At 52.1% G+C, this 20,062-nt stretch overlaps 6 protein-coding genes across 6 annotated transcripts; 4 read left to right on the top strand and 2 right to left on the bottom strand.

The window, feature by feature from the left end:
• Positions 1-404: 404 nt before the first annotated feature.
• On the bottom strand, positions 405-1,974 carry CTRU02_212730 (4-aminobutyrate aminotransferase; the record flags this gene model as incomplete). The annotated part of the gene is made up of 2 exons (XM_036723435.1): positions 405-1,614; positions 1,673-1,974. 2 exons carry the CDS (start codon positions 1,972-1,974, stop codon positions 405-407), a joined length of 1,512 nt encoding a protein of 503 aa, XP_036584711.1.
• A 1,888-nt stretch (positions 1,975-3,862) lies between these two features.
• On the bottom strand, positions 3,863-6,819 carry CTRU02_212731 (voltage gated chloride channel; the record flags this gene model as incomplete). Its single annotated transcript, XM_070205899.1, has 7 exons — positions 3,863-3,922; positions 3,977-4,087; positions 4,139-4,522; positions 4,574-4,906; positions 4,955-6,094; positions 6,148-6,527; positions 6,606-6,819. 7 exons carry the CDS (start codon positions 6,817-6,819, stop codon positions 3,863-3,865), a joined length of 2,622 nt encoding a protein of 873 aa, XP_070060292.1.
• A 2,041-nt stretch (positions 6,820-8,860) lies between these two features.
• On the top strand, positions 8,861-12,246 carry CTRU02_212732 (DUF1740 domain containing protein; the record flags this gene model as incomplete). The annotated part of the gene is made up of 3 exons (XM_036723433.1): positions 8,861-11,149; positions 11,207-11,652; positions 11,703-12,246. The coding sequence occupies 3 exons, from the start codon at positions 8,861-8,863 to the stop codon at positions 12,244-12,246; spliced, it is 3,279 nt and encodes a 1,092-aa protein (XP_036584709.1).
• Positions 12,247-12,981: 735 nt separating this feature from the next.
• CTRU02_212733 (eukaryotic translation initiation factor 6) lies at positions 12,982-13,913 on the top strand (the record flags this gene model as incomplete). The annotated part of the gene is made up of 3 exons (XM_036723432.1): positions 12,982-13,016; positions 13,112-13,270; positions 13,367-13,913. 3 exons carry the CDS (start codon positions 12,982-12,984, stop codon positions 13,911-13,913), a joined length of 741 nt encoding a protein of 246 aa, XP_036584708.1.
• Positions 13,914-14,373: 460 nt separating this feature from the next.
• Positions 14,374-15,151, top strand: CTRU02_212734 (GNAT family; the record flags this gene model as incomplete). Its single annotated transcript, XM_036723430.1, has 2 exons — positions 14,374-14,791; positions 14,859-15,151. The coding sequence occupies 2 exons, from the start codon at positions 14,374-14,376 to the stop codon at positions 15,149-15,151; spliced, it is 711 nt and encodes a 236-aa protein (XP_036584706.1).
• Positions 15,152-17,837: 2,686 nt separating this feature from the next.
• CTRU02_212736 (uncharacterized protein) lies at positions 17,838-19,367 on the top strand (the record flags this gene model as incomplete). Its single annotated transcript, XM_036723429.1, has 1 exon — positions 17,838-19,367. One exon carries the CDS (start codon positions 17,838-17,840, stop codon positions 19,365-19,367), a length of 1,530 nt encoding a protein of 509 aa, XP_036584705.1.
• Positions 19,368-20,062: the final 695 nt, after the last annotated feature.

Genomic DNA, 20,062 nt, shown 5'->3' on the forward strand with positions numbered 1-20,062 from the left:
TACAAGGAAAGGCGTTGTTGGCCGTTTGTTTTTAAGGATCCGCATGGGCAGGGACAGGAAGGCTAGAATTGTCTTTCACCGGGTACACGGGGTTAAGACCCACGTTTTTACGTTGGAATGAATTGTACGATATGGCAAAAAGAGGATATCCGAACATTCTCCGGTCCGAACACCTTCGGGCTAAAACTCGACATCATATCGGCAAAGAGGCCGTGACAGAGTCATGAGATGTTCTTTTCATACTGCCTAAAATCTGTTCCTTTACGTGCCTCGTCGTTTTGGCCGTCTAAATTCACAATCGCTATAAAAAACAAAATAACCGGCGGCGGCCGGACAAGTAGCTCCCGTAATGATGTCTCAACCATGAAAAAAGGAAATCAAACAAAAAGTAAACGGTCGCTTGTTCACCAAGACTTGGCGATCTTCTCCAGCGCCTCGATGAGGATATCAGCGTGGTGCTCCTGGAAGATGAGCATGGGCCTCAGACGGACGGCAGTCTCGCCGGATCCACCAATGTTAATACCCAGTCCCTTGGCCTTCTTCAAGAAGTCGTCGCGGCGCGGGTTGTCGAAAGCGATGAAAGTTCCCTGGCCCTTGCCGCGCAGATTTGCGAATTGGCCGGGGTACTTCCTGCCCAAGGCCTCGAGCTTGCCGAACAGATAGTCTCCCACACGCGCCGTGTTCTCCACCAGGTCCAGCCTCTCGATCTCGTTGATGATCTCTCTGAAGAGGATGGCCCTCGCCGGGTCGCCCATCCAAGTGTTAAACTGGCGGTACGGTTTGTTGGGGCGCAGCTCAGGGTTGCCAAAGTAATATCCCGCAGTCTGGGCCTTCTTGGAGAAGGTCACCATGTCGGGGGGTGCAGGGAGATCCCAGTGTTCGTGGGCCCAGAACTTGCCCGTGGCGCCAACACCGGTTTGGACCTCGTCGACGATGAGGAGGACGTTATGCTTCTTGGTGACTTCACGCAGGCCGCGGAAGAAGGCAGGGGAAGCGTGGTTGTCACCTCCCTCGGACTGGATCGGCTCAACGATTACTGCCGCAGGGGGAACATGGTAGTTCTTGATAAGGTGCTCGACCTCGTCAAGGGCAGCCTTCTCAGCGGCGGCGTTCTCCTCGGCGTGTTCCTCGAGGGGGTACTTCAGCTTGGGGAAGGTGGCCTGCGGCCAGTCGAAGGCAGGGATATCGAGCTTGTGAATGGGCTTAGAGCGGGTGGTCGAGAGAGAACCGAAGAGGCGGCCGTGGAATCCGGTGCGGAAGGAGAGGATAGAGAGCTCAGAGGCGCCGGGGGCCTGGTTGTTCATCGCGGAGGCAGTCTCCTCAGGGGTGAAGTCAACGTCGTAGCCACCACGTTCTTGCTGGCGGCGCCACATAAAGGCGGCCTTGTAGGCCGTCTCGTTGGCATCGGAGCCGGCCATGGCTGTGAAGACTTGGTCAAGGCCCTTGGGCGCAACCTTGAGGATACCAGTACGGAGAATTTCGGCCCAGTCCTCTGGGGGGAAGTTACCGAGTGCGGGGCGGTTGATGATGGCGTTGATCATCTCGGGGGTCTGGGCAACTTTTGCAAGGGCAGGGTTGTTGTAGCCGATGGGGATGGAGGCGATTTGGGCGTAGCTTTTAACGCGCATATGTTAGCATCCGTTCACAATCCTCAGTAAGAGGTAGAACTCACACATCGAGGAGGACGTTACCGTCAGCGTCAGCAATGTAGTTGCCCTTGCTCTTCTTGTAGTCAGTGAGCATGTTTAGACTGCGGGTGTCGAACACCTTGTGCAGGTCTTCCGTGTGCTTCTTGGACTTGGGGCCTGGGATCTCAGTCTTGAGCGCCGGGCCGGAGGGCTCGCCCTGGAAGAGGCTCGACGCGGCCATGCGAGAGGCAGAGACGCAGAGCGTTCGGCGAGAGGCGGGTGCCCTAGCTGCTGCCGCCGTGCGGACGGCAGGGCGAAGGGCTGCGGAAGCTCGCATAAGAACCATTGTGTGTTCACGACTTTATTTGTGGTGTGGCTTCTCCGATGAAGCTCTCCCTGTGCTGGTCGTCTCACGGTCTCAACAGCACAGCTCGTGGTACAATTGACAGAGGGCGTGCGATATCGGAGTGACAAACGCCGACCAAATTGTTAGCAGTTGGCCAGTTTTGAAGTAAGGCAAGCGAAAAAATTGGAAGAATGTCGATCTAGACTGGTGCGTGGGGGAGGAGGGACTGTTTATAGACTGCGGGTGGCTGCGGCTTATCAGGCCCGTCAGAGCTTGGTGGAGGTATTACAATCTGTGTACCTGTTTTAAGCTCTGTTCCCTTCCTCCCCCTGGCTGGTTGTTGAGTCAAAGTATCTAATGTCGGCCTGCTGCAAGACGATCAGACACACACCGGCGCGGTGCTTGATTCCACCTTACCGGAACGAGATTCGAAGCTGCGTTAGCTCGCTCTAGGTGCGATGGCAGGGAGCGAGGGGGGAAGCCAAGATTACGTACCAGTGAGAAATGCGGGGCAAGAAAGCTGGGGGAAGTGACCTCACAGACATCTTGGAGGGGTAAACTTACGCCGTTTACGCTGTCCGACGCCGTCGTTTACGCTGTCCGCCACCGTCGACAGCCGCTTGCCAGTGGCCGTCACCCTATGCCAAACGCACCCGACCACCCTGGAGCTGCAGCTACGGTCATGCAGCTTCAGCTTCCGCAGGAAGCTTGTCCTTTATTCCCTGGCTCCTGATACGGCGGCTTTTCAAGCTGAGATGTAATCGTGTAATTGAGCTTTGGAGTTGACCAATTCCGTGCTGCAAAGTATTAACTCGTGTTGCAGCAGCCAATTGATGTTCTCGCCACAACACCGTCATTGCTGCTCCTGAGAGCCTCAGATCTGCATCTTAGATCTCTTACCCACGTTGCAGCCCTCGAAACACAAGGGGGCCTACACCGCAAAGTTGTCCATGCTACACGATGTCTATTTCGGATTCACCCCGCGTCCCCGCTGGGCGTATCGGACGATAAAAGCGTCTTCAGTCTTCCAGGCCCTCGCGATAAGGATCTAGTGGAAACTTATCCACCATGAGCCCTGGGCAGCTGGGGACTAGCGCGTCTGCTATCCATTAAACCATCCATCTATCCACCCTGTGACCGATGCCGGGACCGGAAACCGGGACCGGCAAGTGACTGCCGGTCGTCGAATAATAGATTCGCTTACCACCGTGAATACTCGCTTGGATAGAGCAGTAACTCTCTAACAGTATCTCACAAGCTACTGTGGTTTTGGAGATGTCGCAAAACTCGCACTGCATTGCTAAAGATGAAGGGTCCACTCCGGAACCCCGCATGATGCCGACGGCCGAGAATGGCTGGCCCCTTGGGGTTTCTTTCTATCAACAACGTTTTGAGGTTCGTCATTCTCCAGCCTCTCAAGTTTCATCGTGGCATTCAACAGATACTTTGCTGATTCTCTCCTCGATTGGTAAGAAATAGTTCTTTTTGCTTATATGAATATCGCTCAAGTACTCTTTAAATTTATACCTACACGATGCGGCCGTGAGGCTCTCTTTGATGAATGCATGGTACAAAAACATCCTAGGATATCCCATTTATCTTCAGATCTTTCAGCAAACAGAAGCAATATTCTTCAATCTGAAACCAGAGCTTCCAACGCGGCTGCGGGATACCCATCAAACAAATGCAAATACAAACGACGGCAGTATAAGGCAGTTAACGCCATGCCCCAAATGCTAAATAATGAGACCAAACAGGAAGACGCATTATGCTGTTTACTCCCCCTCCTACTCCAAGATATATAACTGATCACTCCAGTCATAATCTTATGCTAATATGGAATGAATAGAATAAAAGTCGCTGTCCTGACTGTGAACGGTGTTTCGAATTAATGGCCCTCCTTTTCATCGAGTTCTCGCATATACTTCACGAAGCTCTTCTTGTGTACCTAGTACAATTAGCTGGCTAATTTTTGTTTGGATTGCTCAACCACTTGGCTTACCATTCCAGCGTATCGTCCGTTTTTGAGAACGCAGATGTATCGGAGGCCTAGTTTGACGAAACATTCATACACAAGATCCATCGGAGATCTAATGTCCAAAGCTACAGGTGCCTATCTCCGCGTTAGACTAAGCTAGGGTTCAATCATCTCCTCAATACTCACCGGATCGATGTAAGTCGTGAAGTCAGTCTTGTCCCGCTCCGTTTCTTCGTCGTCAGAGTCCTCGATGGTTGCAACATGGGCCATCAGACACATGCTTGAGGCTTCGTCGTCCAGGTTGTCCAGTGCATATTCAAGATCAGGTGCAGGGATTAAGCCCACAAGGATCCCGTCGCGAATAATTGGCAGACCGCCATCAATTTCGCCCGCCCTGTGAAGAGTCTGGAGCTTGCTGCGGAGGCTAACAGCAGACACCCCTGGTGAAGCGCTGATATCGATGATTCTTTCTCGGCGAACACGAGGAACAATGTCGGCAAGATCGGAAGTGAAAATGGGCTTGTGTTTGTTGTCCAGGAAGGGATACGAGTTCATGTTAGTCAAAAGGTCCTATTCATGTTAGTTCCATTGCTAAATTTAGCGGACTTGTCCTGGACTGACATAGATACTGTTAGGCTCGATGGCATCGGCTGTCCACTTTGCTACGAGAATGGCCAACGAGAATGGCAATACGTAGTCCAGACTGCCCGTGAGCTCAAAGAGAATGACGGCCAAGGTCACTGAAAGCCGAGTCACGCCACACATGGTCGAACCAGCTGCGATCAGGCCGTAAACACCAGGTTGAATGCAAGACCCTTGCCCTGTCGCAGCGCAGCGGCTCCAAACTCCAACGGCTGGATACGTCAGGACAAGATACTGAACGAGATGGCCAACGATTCTTCCCATTAGACCACCGACGACCATAGACGGGACATATATGCCAGCAGGAACTTTCTGTAAAGGGTTAGCAGCTTTCAATCTGTCAGGTCCTGTATGGCTTACTATGCCGAACGTGATGATCGTCAAGAATCCTTTGATGAGGAATGCGGCAAACAGACCCGAAAGGACCGGCGGGATCCCATCGGCTGTTGTTGGGCAAAGACCAAAGTCTTCACGCCCAGACCCGTCATTGCAAGGTGCCGCCAAATTGAGCATAAGTTTGGCGACTGGCTGTTTGGTGTGAACATTCCAGTAACTCATGATGCCGGTGACAATGGCAACCAAGACGACTTCAAGCATGGGATACGACTTGATAACTGTAATTCTCCGGAACGTCTTGGCCCAATGCTTCGAGGCTTTGATGAAAAGTGCGCCAGCAGCACCGCCAAGTATTCCAACCACGATGAAAAAGATGATTTCGAAGTAATGCCAGTCAGCAACATACTTGACCTGGAACATGACAATTTTGTGTGTGCCGTAGGGGTTGAGGAATTTGAGTGACAGTGCCGCTACGATGCAGCAGAAGAAGGTACGGAAGAGCGTCTTTGCTGGGAAGAAATAAGACACCTCCTCTAGGCCGAAGAGAACACCCCCTAGTGGCGCACCAAAAGCAACGGCAACGCCAGCAGCGGCGGCGGCGGATAGAACCTCACGCCTCTTGGCATCATTCTGATCGTATTTCGAGAACAGTCGGCAAGCAATGTTACCTATACAAGTGGCGATATGGACATAAGGGCCCTCCTTGCCAAGACTGAGCCCTGAAGCCACGCTGAGGATGAGAGCGGCAGATTTGATACCTAAAGTCTTGAGACCGAGGAAACCGTGCAAGACGAAGCCACTGAGAATAACACGAACTTCGGCAACACCACTTCCAGCGGCTGAGTAGTAGACCATCGGGGGCGGCACCGCTGCATCATTTGTGGCCACCTGGACAACCTCTGGAGGCGTAGGGCTCTCGTCACTAGGGGGATCGTCGGCGTAAGGGGCAAGCTCTGCAGCTAGATTCTCGTCGAAGGTCGTCATCCGGTATGCTGAGGGCACTACAGTCTTGGTGGTCAAGGTCATCGCGCAAGCGATTACCGCGAGGACAACGACTCCGAAAAGGTAAATCGTAAACTCTGTTCCCACATCGCCGAACGGCCAAAACCTCAGCACTTCTGACCATGTCCGCCAATCCTCACAGGCCCCTTTGGGACAACAATTCTAGTTGCACTGTTAGCTTCTCCGAGCATAGGTATTCGGCCGCTGGAACGCACTCTCTCGCTGATGTACCAACCCCTCGCACAGTATCCATATTTATAGTCAAAAACTGTAGCCTCCGACAGGTTCACAACGTAGGCGACAAGGGCAACGATGAAGCCACAGACAGCACTCAGAATCCAACCTTGGGAGGCATCAAAGATGGCATATATCCTCCCCCAAAAGTCCTTGCGCATCTTCAAGGCCTTCACTCGATGGGCGTCGACAATGTTATCATGGACCCAATCGGTTGATGTAAACTGGTCGTACCAAACTCGCTCGTGGCTCAATATGGATCGTTTCGACTCGCTCATGGGGTCAACATAGTCGTTGAAAGCGTGAGACAAACGCTGACCAAAAGATGGATTACGACTGTGGTGCAAGCTTCTGATGCTTCCTGGACAGCAGGGATATGGATTAGCTTCTATGGTTCCATGGGACAAGCTTGGCATGTGAAGAGAATGAGATAAGCTACCTGCGGTACTGTGGTTCCTTGAAAGACCAGGCGTAAGGTATTTGGGGCTGTCTGGGCCTTGCTGGTGTCGCCGGATTCGAGATCTGGAGCTCAAGAGTAAAGGCGACCGCTCATCCGGCTCGCCGACGGAGCCTCCCCGATCGAATCTCGGTCTTCGCGTGCTTGTCGGTGATGGAGGCCCCGATGGCGCATCGTCGTTGGGCAAATCTGCCATGATGCGTGGTGGTCAAGACGAAGGCGGCCTGGGCAGTTAAGGTTCTCGGATCTGTTCCAGGTGCTACTTGATTGGATTCGCTCTCACCAAGCGTCTGAAGATGCCCGTAGGGTTGCTGCAGGATGATGGCAAGAAGCTTGCTCTTTGCGAGATGATATTGCTGTGACAGCCAGATCACAGTTGATGTAGTCGAGCAACGTAGATAGCTGAAGACTTGTTGCAAGATGACAGGGGTAGTAAAAGAGGCGAGTTTAGACTATGGCCTTGTTTCCGAGTAGGGTATGTTGTAAGGCAGGCTGTTAGCTCTACACGTGAGCCAACCTCGATTCCTGCTGCAAGATTACGAAAAGCCACGGGAGGGATATGAAGTCGGCTAGGAGGCGGTAGGAGGCTGATCACGACGAGGCGCTCGGTGTCAAATGCGACGATGTAGGCTGATGACTATCGCAGGCGAGACATGGCAGGTTCTTGGCAAGTTTGCGTGGGCATCAGACGGCCAGACGAGTGACGGAGCTGGAGGATCGCAACTGACGGTTTGACAAGAAAAAAAGCAGAAACATCAAGCTCGTCACCTCACCGCATCGTAACCACAAAAGAAGCTGGAAGCGAGAAACAGAATGCGACAGGCCTGGTCCGAGACGGTCGTGTCCCCATCCACTTTCCTCCCGTTAGGAGGCTGCGCACTGAGCACGCGCGGGTAACTTGAGGGCGTGATCCACCTGAATCAGTGCTGCAAATTATTTGTAGCGGTGGAAGGGAAGCACTAGAGGATGTAGAGGGCTTGGCTGTGAGGTCATTGCATCGGATGACCTTCAGAGTGGATGCCACTCAGGGTGGTTATTGGCCGCTGCTTAGCGCACTTTCCGCCGAAACGGTCAGATCGAGGACCCTGAGATTACACCCTCCTTCTCCGACGGGCCACAATACCTACCTGGGTGTGCTGGGTATGCAAAGCACAGCCGAAGTGACCGCCAAAATATCAACGATCCTCCGCACGCCATTTCGTACCAATCATAGATCCAAGGCCCCGTTGAGCTTCCTATTGCAGCTCATAGTTTTGGGCAAGACAACAGCAATCCGTAATGCTATATGGGGAACGTTCTGAGGCCCCCAAAGCATGGCCACTGATGTGATGGAAAAAGAAAACGAGCGTGATGTATCGATGTTGGAGGTGCAGTTGACCTCTAGATGTAGCGGGTACAACTGATGCGAATCCATACTATGTACACCTGCATTCCGTGTTACGTCAGCAGCCAACTGCCCAAACGCGGTGAAGCTGAGTCCAAGGCTACTACTACCTTCTCTAGTGTTCCTCTGGTTCAAGACCGCCAGATTAGACCGTCTCACACATCCATAGCAGCAAGCGCCTCAGGCTCTGCCACCACACGTCCGTTACAGTGGTAGTAGTGACTTCTCGGGCAGACTATTTCTGTACACCACTCCCGGCCAACTTGTTTTGGCCTCGTTTCCAAATAATTGGACCCAGAGACAACAAGCTCAAAGTACAGCCCCAGACAAAACCAATATCCTGGGCCCGACCTAGTCGTGAGTTTTCCACGCTTCCAACCCTGGTGCCACTAGTCGGACGCCCCATTATTACTCGGCTCTGAGGCGTGGAGACACCACCAGTAATATGCAACTGACACGTGCTCCAGCATTTCTGACGGTGCGGCGGTGCAACGGTACAGATTCTTGGACGGGTATCAATAATCACTGCACCTACGATCCCTCGATTGCCGCTCTTACCACGGCGCCCATTTGCATACCTTCAGGCGTCTTGCTAGGACACTGTCAAATTAATTCTGATTCGTCCATTATTGACGGACGTCCGTTTCTGCCACCGTAAACATCAACCCAGCTCAACCTTCTCACTCAGCCTCAACTCACCACCATAATTGTTTCGACGCCACAATTGGCATCCTCATTCCGTGCTAGAGCCTTCTACAACACCGCCACCGAGGCCAGCCGGGTGCCACGGTTCTGAATACTTGACTGTGTGCGTCTTAACTATGACTTGGTGAGCCACAGGCAGACTGGCAAGATGTCAGACAACAGGGATAGGAAGTTGACGGTACCGAAGTTCTCATCTTTCAAACCGAAGACCGCAACTCCTGCATCCATAGCACAGCCTTTAGTTGATGAAACTTCCCATGACCAGAAAAATGGAGCAGATGAGGTTACCAAAGAGAGGCGACTACGACATGAATCTCGACATCGTGGCGATCATGGAAAGCACCGTTCAGAGCATCGCCATCGTGATCGAAAGCGCAGCAATAGCGAAGAACGATTAGATGCTGCTCAAACTCGGACTGCAACCAAAAGTCTGAACAACAGAGCCGGAGATAATGTTTTCTTCTTTATTGATAAAAAAGGTGACCCTTTGATCAGGAGGTACGGTGGTAATGATCGTGGCCGTGTTCCGTTATACCGCCGTGGGGGTCGAGGGCGAGTTCTTGGCTCAGATGGGTACCTTTACATCCACAGAGACGGCCCCCAGGAAAAGTTCAGCATTCGACAGCCGGGTGAAAGTAGTTCAACTTGGCGAGATAGGGCATTGTTTCAACCCAAGGTGCATCGAGTTAAGACAAAACGCATACGGGTCCGGAACGAAATTCGGGATGAGGCTCACAGCGTGGAAGAAGATTTCGTACCGCTAGGCGGCTCATCTAAGCGGCGCCGTGACGAAGAACCAGAGGCTTCTGAGAACGAGGAACCTTCATACAGATCAATCGAGGGCAAGGCCAAAGCTCATGAGTTCTCTGACAGCGATATCGACTATGACACTGATCAGGATGATGCTTTGAACTTGGATACAGACGATCCCTTGAAGCAACGGTCAATTCAACTGTCCCGTCGGGTTAAGGAGCACCCTGAAGACATAGCAGGCTGGCTTGAGCTTATTGCACACCAAGATGTCTTGTTGAACGCTGGAGAAACCCTAGATCGCGAAGTGACCAAGGGCGAGGTACACAGTTTTGCAGAGATAAAAATTTCAATGTACGAGTCTGCACTTGCCCAGGCAAGGAAGTCCGAATATGAGGAACGGCTTCTCGTTGGCTTGATGCTTGAAGGCGCCAAAGTGTGGTCTGCTTCGAAGCTCGAAACCCGGTGGGAGGAAGTGGAGAGGAAGCATGAATCAAGCTTTTGCCTTTGGAAAGCGAGAGTTGATCATAAACTCACAAGCTTGGCGACATTCCAGTTCAACAACATCAAATCGTTACACGTTGCTCGGTTACGAGCCATTGCGAAGCAAGAATCTGTCTCAACCTCTCCTGGGCCAGGCTATAACACGAATACCGCTGAAATTTCGCGATATGAACAAATGATTTACGTGTTTCTCAGGGCCACGAAATTTATGTACGACTCGGGCTATCGTGAGTTGGCCGTGGCAGCATGGCAGGCGCTTCTGGAACTCAACTTAGAGCGCCCAGCGAGTTATGGAGCACTGCCGGATTCAGAGATCCTCGACTCATTCAAGGACTTCTGGGAAGACGAAGGACCAAGAATAGGCGATAAGCACGCTCCTGGCTGGAGCCAGTTTGTCCAGGCAGACGGAATAAGTGACCCACCCGAAACGCAAAAAGATGACGATAACATCGTTCAATCACGGGATTTATATAAGTCCTGGGGTGCAACAGAAAGGCTTCGAGCCACAGCTTCACGAAATCCAGCGAGAGCTACGGATGATGTGTCAGAGGACGATCCGTACCGTGTCGTCATGTTTTCGGATATTGAGGAGTTACTCTTTGTTGTACCAGCTGACACCATCTCTAAGATTTGGAAACAACTTGTAGATGGATTTTTACTTTTCTGCTGTCTGCCTCCTGCATTTCGGACGAGCGAATGGATCAAAGCTGCGGAAGATGACCCTCTGCTTATAGGCGGCTTGAGCTTGTTCGAGGGCGACGTGCTTCACAAACCGAATGAGCCTGATGTTATGGATGAGACAAAGAAAATTCCATCATTCAAACAGGATGGATTGCGGGTCGCTGCCTCGGCTGACCTTTTGTTTGCTACCTCTGAATGGTTTCCATTTATCTCAGGCTGGGTTTGTACATCTAAGTCTGCAGATGGCCCAGTGGATTTAGCGTGGGTTGCGAATAGTCTCCGGCAACTAACAACCGTCAGCAACCTTAAGGAGCTAGCAGAATACTCGCTGGCGGTTGATATGGTTAACGAACCTAGCAACATCAAAAAGCGCGCTAGGGCCCTCATCAAACATGATCCTACCAACCTAGGGCTTTATAATGCATACGCTTTAGCTGAGTCTGCCAAAGGTAACCTTGATGTTGGGCGTCAGGTCATCTTATCAGCAAGTGGTCTTCCCTCCGTAAGTGTTCACTGACCACCTTCGTTGCTTTAAGTTTAATCGCTGACTGTCTGTTGGCAGCCTCCGGGCTGCGGCCGGAAATTTCTGTTGTGGAAGACATGGGCATGGGCGGAGCTAGATGCCGGGAACAAGACGCAAGCTGTCGTGCCCTTATGTGCAACAGTCGAAGAGTCTTTAAGAAAGACGCCGGACGCGATAGCTGTGACGCCTATGCAAATCCTGAAGGCTCGCCAGACGTTGCTGGATACCCTCGAGGGGCAACTCTCAATGCGGGAACTAGATGACGCCGCTATCAGCACTGAATGTTTGGCACTTCTCGTGTATCTTACCACCCAAGAAGCTTCCGAACCCACATCTGAGGCTCAGGGAAGCATCTCAATGGCGATGGAAAGAGTGTGGACAGTTTCCTCGGAACTGTGCGCTCAAGGTCAGGCAACGTCCCAAACTCATGAGAGGTTATTACAAGCTGGTGCGAGGCTCCTTTATCACCATGCCAGCCGGGGGTAAGTTGAATAGATATAGGTTCAAACATCTCAGTGCTAACTTTTTGTAGACCTTTCCGGCGCGCCTATCTGAGAGAGCAGCTCGCGCAATGCATAAAGCTATTTCCACACAATACTATTTTCCTTACTCTGTTCTCTTGGGCAACGACCACGTTTGGAATTGACGATCCAGTTCGTGAAATTCTTCGTGAAGTCTCACTCACGAGCAACAACGACTCCGTTAGCAGCCGTATGTTTGCGATACGGTACGAGCTACGAAAAGGAAATGTTCACTCCACGCATGCGGCATTTGAGCGGGCACTCGACAGCCCTGCTTGCAAGTCAAATCCAGAACTCTGGCGTTGCTACATAAAATTCAGTTACGCAAGAAAACAGTTTCGATCCAAGGCCAAGGAGGTCTTCTTTCGAGGTTTGCGGCACTGTCCTTGGTCGAAAGACCTGGCTCTTGAAGCATACACAACGCTCGTCAATATAATGGACGAGTTTGAACTCAAGTCGGTCTTCAACACAATGGCTTCCAAGGGACTGCGCATACATGTCGACTTGGACGAGTTCGCAGCCAAGCATGAGAAAAGTAGGGCTAAGCATCGCTAGTAACCTACATAGAGGCGGTGTCTTGGGGTTGACAAAGTGCAAAGTACCAGGGTCTTGTAATTCATAATACTAAGTGTAAATCAGAATCCATCTTCAATGGCCAGCTATTGAGGTACTTCGAACGGTGACTAAGATTGACCGAGAACCTGAAGTTCGGTGTCGTTGTCTGGGCTGAGTTCAAGAATGACTGTTTGCCAGGTACCTCAATGAGGACTAGCTTGGTGTTAGAAATTGAAAGACAAGGCATGGAATGAGGGTGAGGAGTCACAGTGGCACAGTGGCAATGCATCTCCAGCAGAGCTCGAAGCCAAATTTGGCAGGTTGGTAATAGTAACCATTGAATCAGCCTGGCTTCGTGCGTCTTGTACGCAAAGTGACTCATCAGCCATACAGCTTTCCCACTGGCTCAAGGAGAATCAAGGGGTCCACACAGCTTGATGCGCCCCGCTCCAGCCCAGAGCCCAGGCCAAGCGGCAACCAGCACCCAAAAAAGTTGCAGGAAAGGCGGGCACCCGTCTGCCCCACCGTACTTGCTCTCAATTGATGCTTCTTATTAATTAGCACCTTCCGCCTCTGCAAAAATTCCATCACCACTCAACACCCTGAAGACAGCACCTTTACAATAACAAATTCCCCCCTGCGCAGGGCCTTTTTCTTACGAACAATCCCTCCTCGAGCCTTCGTCGGCCTTTTACGTCCAGTTTAAAGCACCGAACTTACCCAAAAATCACAATCATGGCGGTGCGCGCGCAATTTGAGAATTCCAACGAGTGAGCAGCCCCGCCCATGGACCCCGCCATCTTGCTTTTTTAGCCGCCCTGTTGTCAGCCAGAACACAACGTACTGACTTTGAGATTGTCTGTAGGGTCGGCGTTTTTTCGACTCTCACCAACTCCTATGCTCTTGTCGCCCTTGGTGCGAGTGAGAACTTTTACAGTGTTTTCGAGGCGGAGCTGCAAGATGTTATCCCCATCTGCCGGACAACCATTGCTGGCACGAGAATCATTGGCCGGTTAACAGCTGGGTAAGCATACAATATCCCGACAATACCTCGACCGCCCGATTCTTTCGGGCGTCTGGTCATTGAGCGTGAAAACACTCAGGCTTACCACTTCCGCAGTAACCGCAAGGGTCTTTTGGTCCCCACAACCACAACAGACCAGGAACTCCAACATCTCCGTAACAGCCTGCCCGACGAAATCCGCATACAAAGAATAGAAGAGCGCCTGTCAGCGCTCGGCAACGTCATTGTGACCAACGACCACATTGCTCTGATTCACCCGGATCTGGAGCGCGAGACGGAGGAAATTATTGCTGATGTGCTCGGTGTTGAGGTCTTCCGCCAGACCATCGCCGATAACGTCCTCGTCGGCTCTTACATGTCTCTCTCGAACCAGGGCGGTCTTGTCCATCCCAAGACCTCGATACAGGACCAGGACGAGCTGTCCAGTCTGCTGCAAGTGCCCCTCGTGGCTGGCAGTGTCAACCGCGGCAGCAACGTCGTTGGTGCGGGCATGGTTGTCAACGACTGGATGGCTGTCACCGGTCTTGATACCACCGCAACGGAGCTGAGCGTTATTGAGAGTGTCTTCAGGCTCGGCGAGGGCCTGGGTCCCAGCAACGTGAACACCAACCTCAAGGACACCATGGTGGAGTCGTTCTACTAAACGTGAAGCAGAACGGCTTCACGAAGGAGGATAGTGAAGGAAAAATTGGTGCACGGCGGCATAGTTTTGCTCTGGGTCATTCAGGTCTTTGGTTGGTTTGGGATACCATTAATGGGTTGAGCAACGGTTTGGCATGGCTCGATCCCAAAAGAGCCAGTTTTAGGGTTCAGTTTAGCGCACCGGGTAATAAAACACAGTTTTGTACCGGATGTGAAAATATACCTAGCCTATGGGCAGTTGGAACCCCTACTCATTCTTCCTTCGCCGATGTGGTAATATTGTGGTTAAGTCCGGGCCCTCTATCCCGCAGAAGGGGGTCTGTCCGTGTGAAACGCCGCTTGAACTGCATTGCTCGTGCTGAAGTACAGACAATATATATAGCGATGCGGGCGGTCAATCTTTGTTGGTGTGAGCCAAGACTTGTCTAATTTTGCATTGGCTGACAGTTCAAACAGCGATAATGGGGCTTACACTGCATGAGGTCAGGGACGATGAGGAATTCGTCCCTCTTTTGGTGGCGTTCCGTGAGGGCTTCGCGACTCCGGACTGTGCTCTTTGGCGACTTTTCATGGGCGACTGGAAACCTCACGACCCCGCTGCACGCGAAGCTGCGCTCCAAGAAGCTACGGAGCGTTTGCGTTCTTGGCACCGCGCCGATCCGACAAGTACATGGCTCAAGGTGGTCGACGACGAAACGGGGGAGCTCGTTGCTGGCGGGAGGTGGAGTTTATACAAGAAGGAAAAGCCGAACCCGTATACCGGACAGCAACGAGTCGAGGCACTGTGGTTTCCCGACGGTGAACCGAGGAGGATCGCAAGCGGGTTGATGAACGACTTTCTGGGGACGGCCGTGAGAAATGCGAATCGACCTCATGCCTGTAAGCGCATTTAGCGAAACCGACATGGAATTCCCTTTCCGTCGTGATTAACACGCGTGCATGCCAGATTTGAATTTCTTGTTCACAGTTCCGGAACACCGTCGTCGAGGGGCAGCATCTCTCATCATGGACTGGGGCGTCGAGAGAGCCGGTCAGCAGGGTTTGGATGTCTACATTGAAGCCACCGAGAACGGAAAGCCTCTGTACGAGAAATACGGGCTTGAGGCTCTCGAGCAGAGCTCTCTGGAGGTTAATGAGGCTGAGTTGCCGCCGACGAGCGACCCGCTACTTCGCGACGAGGTCATTAGACAACTGACGCCTTTCACGTGGTGGAGTATGGTTAAGAGAGCAGAAGTATGATGGACAAAGAGGAATGGGCTGTTGTTTGTAGGAAAGCAAAGCACGTTGTCCCGTTACGTTTCAGCCTCATCGAGCTAAGCATAGTAACGGTGGCGGAGCCAATAATACTGTTCCTGGTGTTTATACCAAACCCCAAGCCGAGAGGATGTTGTGGTCAGCAATTCGGACAAAGTTGGTTGTATGAGCAGAAGGCAGGCTGCAAGAGAGTTGACTGTAGGAAACGTTATGTAAGTCTGAGTCTCAGCGAAAGCCGGATCCCTCCCTCGGTTATAATTCAACAGGGTAAACTGGAAAGTGGCAATTAAAAAAAGATGATAATTCATGGAACCTTTGATTACATTCATTCACAGGTCCCAAGAATGGAGAGAGTCGCTTCATTCTGATGGGGCTAACGTCTACGACACCAAGTTCAGATAGTGACCCTTGCTTTGGACCACACAAACATTGTACCGTCTCAGCGGTCTTGGTGCGCTTGAATTCGGAAGAAGCGCATCGACTAATGAAGGGCCATAGAAGATCAAAGCTTTGCCCGGTGCGAAGGTAAACACCACCGCTGCGGACATGGGACGTGCGTAAGGCCGACGGCGGGTGGCATCGATGATGAAAGATATACGATCGATTTTGGATCTGTTTCTCACAACTAGTCGGAAGAACGGATCGTCGCAGAAATGTCAAAACTATCTTAGAGCGCTCGCGTCTTCGTTTCTTCACAGTACAAGTGGCTGGGGATTCTGGGTCTTCGGCCGTGCGAAATGGGAGCCCAGAAAAACAATGTTTCTTCGATCCTGTTTCTTGGAATGAACTAGGGTCCGCCAAGGGAGTTCACATCGGCAATTTTACCCCCTCCAGCACCTCGTGCCAACCGACCTGAATTCAACGGCTGAAGTCTCAAGAGGAACGTGGTGTGCATGTCTGAGTCTGGTAGCCCAAGAGAATTGGGAGCAGCTGAGAGACACTTGTGTCTCGGCTGCGGATTGCGGAAGCCTGACGGCGCGGCTCGAAGAGTCGACGAGACATGGCGGATAAAAATAATACCACGGCCAGTGTCTGAAGTTAGCTGATCCGAATCGAGCTAGAGAACAGCCTCCAACGAAGACGACATTCGGCTGAACAGAATCCCTCTTATGAATAATAGCCTTATGTCTTGTCTTGACCCTACTGTGCATACCACAAGCCCCTCTCCTCCGTACGGACACAGTTCTGGAGCATTCAGAGCCAAGGGGGGGTTGTGTGCTGGGGAATGGGTGTGCAAAACTCTACCAAGCACAAGAACGGCAGGCACAAAGACTACCGTGTGGCCGTTGCAGACCACACTGCAGTGCAACTTCCAGGGTCCAAAAGTCCCCTGCGCCAGGGGTCGATGGTACGTGCACCAAGTAAAGTGCTCTACCTCCAGGGGCCGACAGACACAAACTGGGGAGTTCCAGAAATCAGCGACTGCGAAGGGACGTACGTCGGCGCTGGAGTGCAGGGGACTTGGTCAACTGATGAGCCTGAAAGAGGATCATGACCACCCACTGGACCCCCGGTGGAGGTCTTTGAATGGGGACTGGCAGCCTCAGGTAACAGAGGGGAAGTAGCAACGATTCCCAACCTCCTCCAATTGTTGGCGTTGACGTCGCCCGCCATGTCCACGTCCAAGTCCACGTCGGCGTCGGTTTCCTTTTTTTTTTTTTTTTTCTTCTTCAGGGAACTACCTCCTTGGATATCGCTGGCCATCCCAAGGTTTTACTCTTCGTCATTCTCGTCATAACGGCCTGCAAGTCTGAGCCCTACCTCGTGGGAAACGGAGCACAATCATCTGCATCTGACGCAAGGATCATCCCGTTGACGACTTCTTCTTTACAGCTATTTCGTTTTTCGGCGCTTTACAGCCTCGCATTCCGTCAAGTCTCTTTGTTGGTCCCTTCGGACAATCCTACCAAGTGACGATTCCATGACTCGGCCCGCACGCTGGCCTATCGACCACTGAAAGCAGCACAACAAACCCCCACTTTTTCTCCTCCCAAGATAGGAGATACGACATCAACATAAACAAGACCATTTGAGTTGTACGCAATCTAGCCCTTCAAGCTATCAGCCACAAGCGCCGTTTTGTACTCTCCTGCGACTTTGACAGCTCGGCCCCCGCGCAGCGAGCCAGACCCTGTTGACGCCGTCACCGCCGCGGCGTCATTCAGAAAGCACTTTTTTTTTTATTCCTTGATCCGGCGGCTTGCGCACATCTTCAAGAACCGGGTCCGTCCATCTTCGATAGTTCAAGCCCCCCAAGAGGTTCATGCGAGTTGTGCAATCCGTTGCCTGTCACCCTTTCCTGGTGCGCCGCCCGCCCGCTATTCTCGCTTGCAGGGGAACCTGGCTTCTAGCCTGAAGTCTGTGTCTTTCCCCTTTGTCCATCGACTCCAGCCTCTGCGTCCGGCTCTCCCCAACACACACGCACACACATTCAACTTCCCTCGCAGGTCGGCGGTACAGTCCACGTCTATACGGGGTGCTCCTAGTTGGAAATAGAGACCCCCCTCCCTTGCTCATTGTTTGGGCCCGAGTGGTGTCGATCCATTCACATTCCTAGCACCAACACACCCGCGAAGTACAGCTCAAGCCCATCCCAGCAAGCCCAGCTTGTCAGCTAACTCAAGCGGGAGGCGAAAGATATTGCCCGTCCCACTCGAAACATTAACGCATTATGCTAAGTCGGCACGCCGCATCCACACCAGACTACCCGTCGACTATTCCACGCCCTACTATGGACTCTGGAATGGACGGCACACAAACTCTACGCCATGCACATGGGCCTGCGGCCATAGATCCAGAGGTTGATCCAACTCCCCCGAGCGCTACCCCTGGTGCTGCCATAAACATCAAGCCACCTACCCAACCGGAGCCATGCCGCATTAGCCCGTCTACCGCCAACCGAAGCTTCCCAAAGTTGAAGACTGGCCATCAGAGGCAACAATCTGTTCCAAACTTCCCCTCATCCTCCACCTCAAACCAGCCTATCCCGCAAGTGACGCTTTCGCCATCAACGGATCGAGGGAGTGGTCGTCCCCTGTCGGTCAACATGGCTCTCACCGGAGACAACAGAAGCAGGAAATCGGCTGACGCCTCCCGAGGAGGTATACTGAGCGGCTGGTTCACCGGTTCCGGGTCCCCTAACGGTGCGGAGGGCACCAGCCCGACAACTCAAGCTGCCAGAACGAACAACGACAACACAGACGAAACGCCTTCGATGTTACGCAGGAGAGCAACGGCTGATCAAACACCCAAAGGAAACTCGCCAAGTACCTCGCGATTCGCCTTCTTCACCTCACCATTTTCGAAGAACAACCAGGGACCAGTCGACCCGAAGCAGCACGAGGAACTTCTCAACTTGAATATTCAGGAAGCTCTGTTTCCCCCATCCTCTCCGACACAACGAGACGCGTTCTCGCCCGCTGCGTTCAAGAACCTCGAGGCCACTGCCGTTGGTCTGTTGACGAAATTCCAAAGTGCCTACCAAAGACAGAATGCCGTCCTCCAAGACCTTCGGGATGACAAAGACGCCCAGGTAGACGAGAGTGAGGAGGCCGACACACGCATTCAACACCTGAAGGTTCAGTTGGAGAACATGGCTTCAAAGGTTGCTGAGCAAGAGCAATCGATACAGCAACTTATGGCGGAGCTCGCTGCTGAGAAAAAGGCGAGGCAAGAGGAGCGTCTAATGAGGGAACGGGGCCGTCCTATTTCCGAAGGATCATCGATATCTGAAGATCTTGGCGTCGAAGAGGATCAGGCCAGGAGGAAGTGGAGAAAGAGCGTCGGGTTCGAAACAGACGATGAAAGTGTCGAGGACGCCAGCGTCTTTTCGAGATCACGGAGCCCTACCACTGCCGCCCCGAGCGTCTTCGAGGGCAGTATCACCGAATTATCTCCAGCGCCGTCGGTAGCCAAAGCAAATACACTTGGGCCGCCAAAGGCGTCGCGGCCAACTGCTTCGAAGACGCCTCAGCAGCAAACCAGTGTTTTCCAAAAGCTCATGCGAGGAGTGACAGGTGATCCGAAGGATCAGGGAGGTTCATCATCGTGCGCAAATTGCCGTGGCCAGGACGAGCGAGCTGCTTGGGACACTGTTAGTCTGTTAAGGGATGAGAACCGGGGCCTGAAGCATCGTGTCGCCGAGTTAGAGACGTGTGTGGATAGTGCATTGGATGCAGTGAACGGCATTAGACTCGACTGAGAGCGAAGCATATTTACGATATATACTGTTGAAGGTATTTATTATATGGCATAAGGGCGTTCAGGATATGGGATGACTTCTGGGACAGTATGTATAACGCGATACCAATGAGCTGGCATTATTGACCTTTGGCGATATACGGCATATACCTCTACACTGTATGAGCAGACTTCAAATGAAGAACTTGTCAAGCACCTACTACTGTGATCGGTTTCGAAGCATCATGATTTAAGACTTGTATTTGTTTGAACCGCACCATGGCAAGCTGGCAGAAGAACCTCCCTTGTCAGTCATTTCGAAAGCTTAGACTGGGCAGAAGGGGGCTAGGGTAGGTACGATGGGATGATTGTTAAAACAGGCGTCTGTGCGACGACATGTTTTGAGGAGGGAGAGACATATATGGATACTACCTTGTGAGATGCAATGCTAGGGAGAACCCGCGTCGTTGTCAGAATATTCTACTAAGAACAGAAGATAAGATTGGCATTTGTAAGGGATTACATTACATTGCATTGCATTGCATTTCCTCTTCCGCACTGGATGCCACAACAGACAACACGCAGATTGATTGTAGTGATGAGCTGGCTAAAATGACTGAGACAAAGCAGACGGCAGCTAGGAACTCTATCTTTGCCTGTCGAAGTGCGTTTGCACATATGCAGGAACGGTCGGGCGGGAGTGTTGGTTGGACAATG

This window comes from Colletotrichum truncatum (genome assembly GCF_014235925.2).
Source record: "Colletotrichum truncatum strain CMES1059 chromosome Unknown Contig_0009, whole genome shotgun sequence".
NCBI lineage: Eukaryota > Fungi > Ascomycota > Sordariomycetes > Glomerellales > Glomerellaceae > Colletotrichum > Colletotrichum truncatum.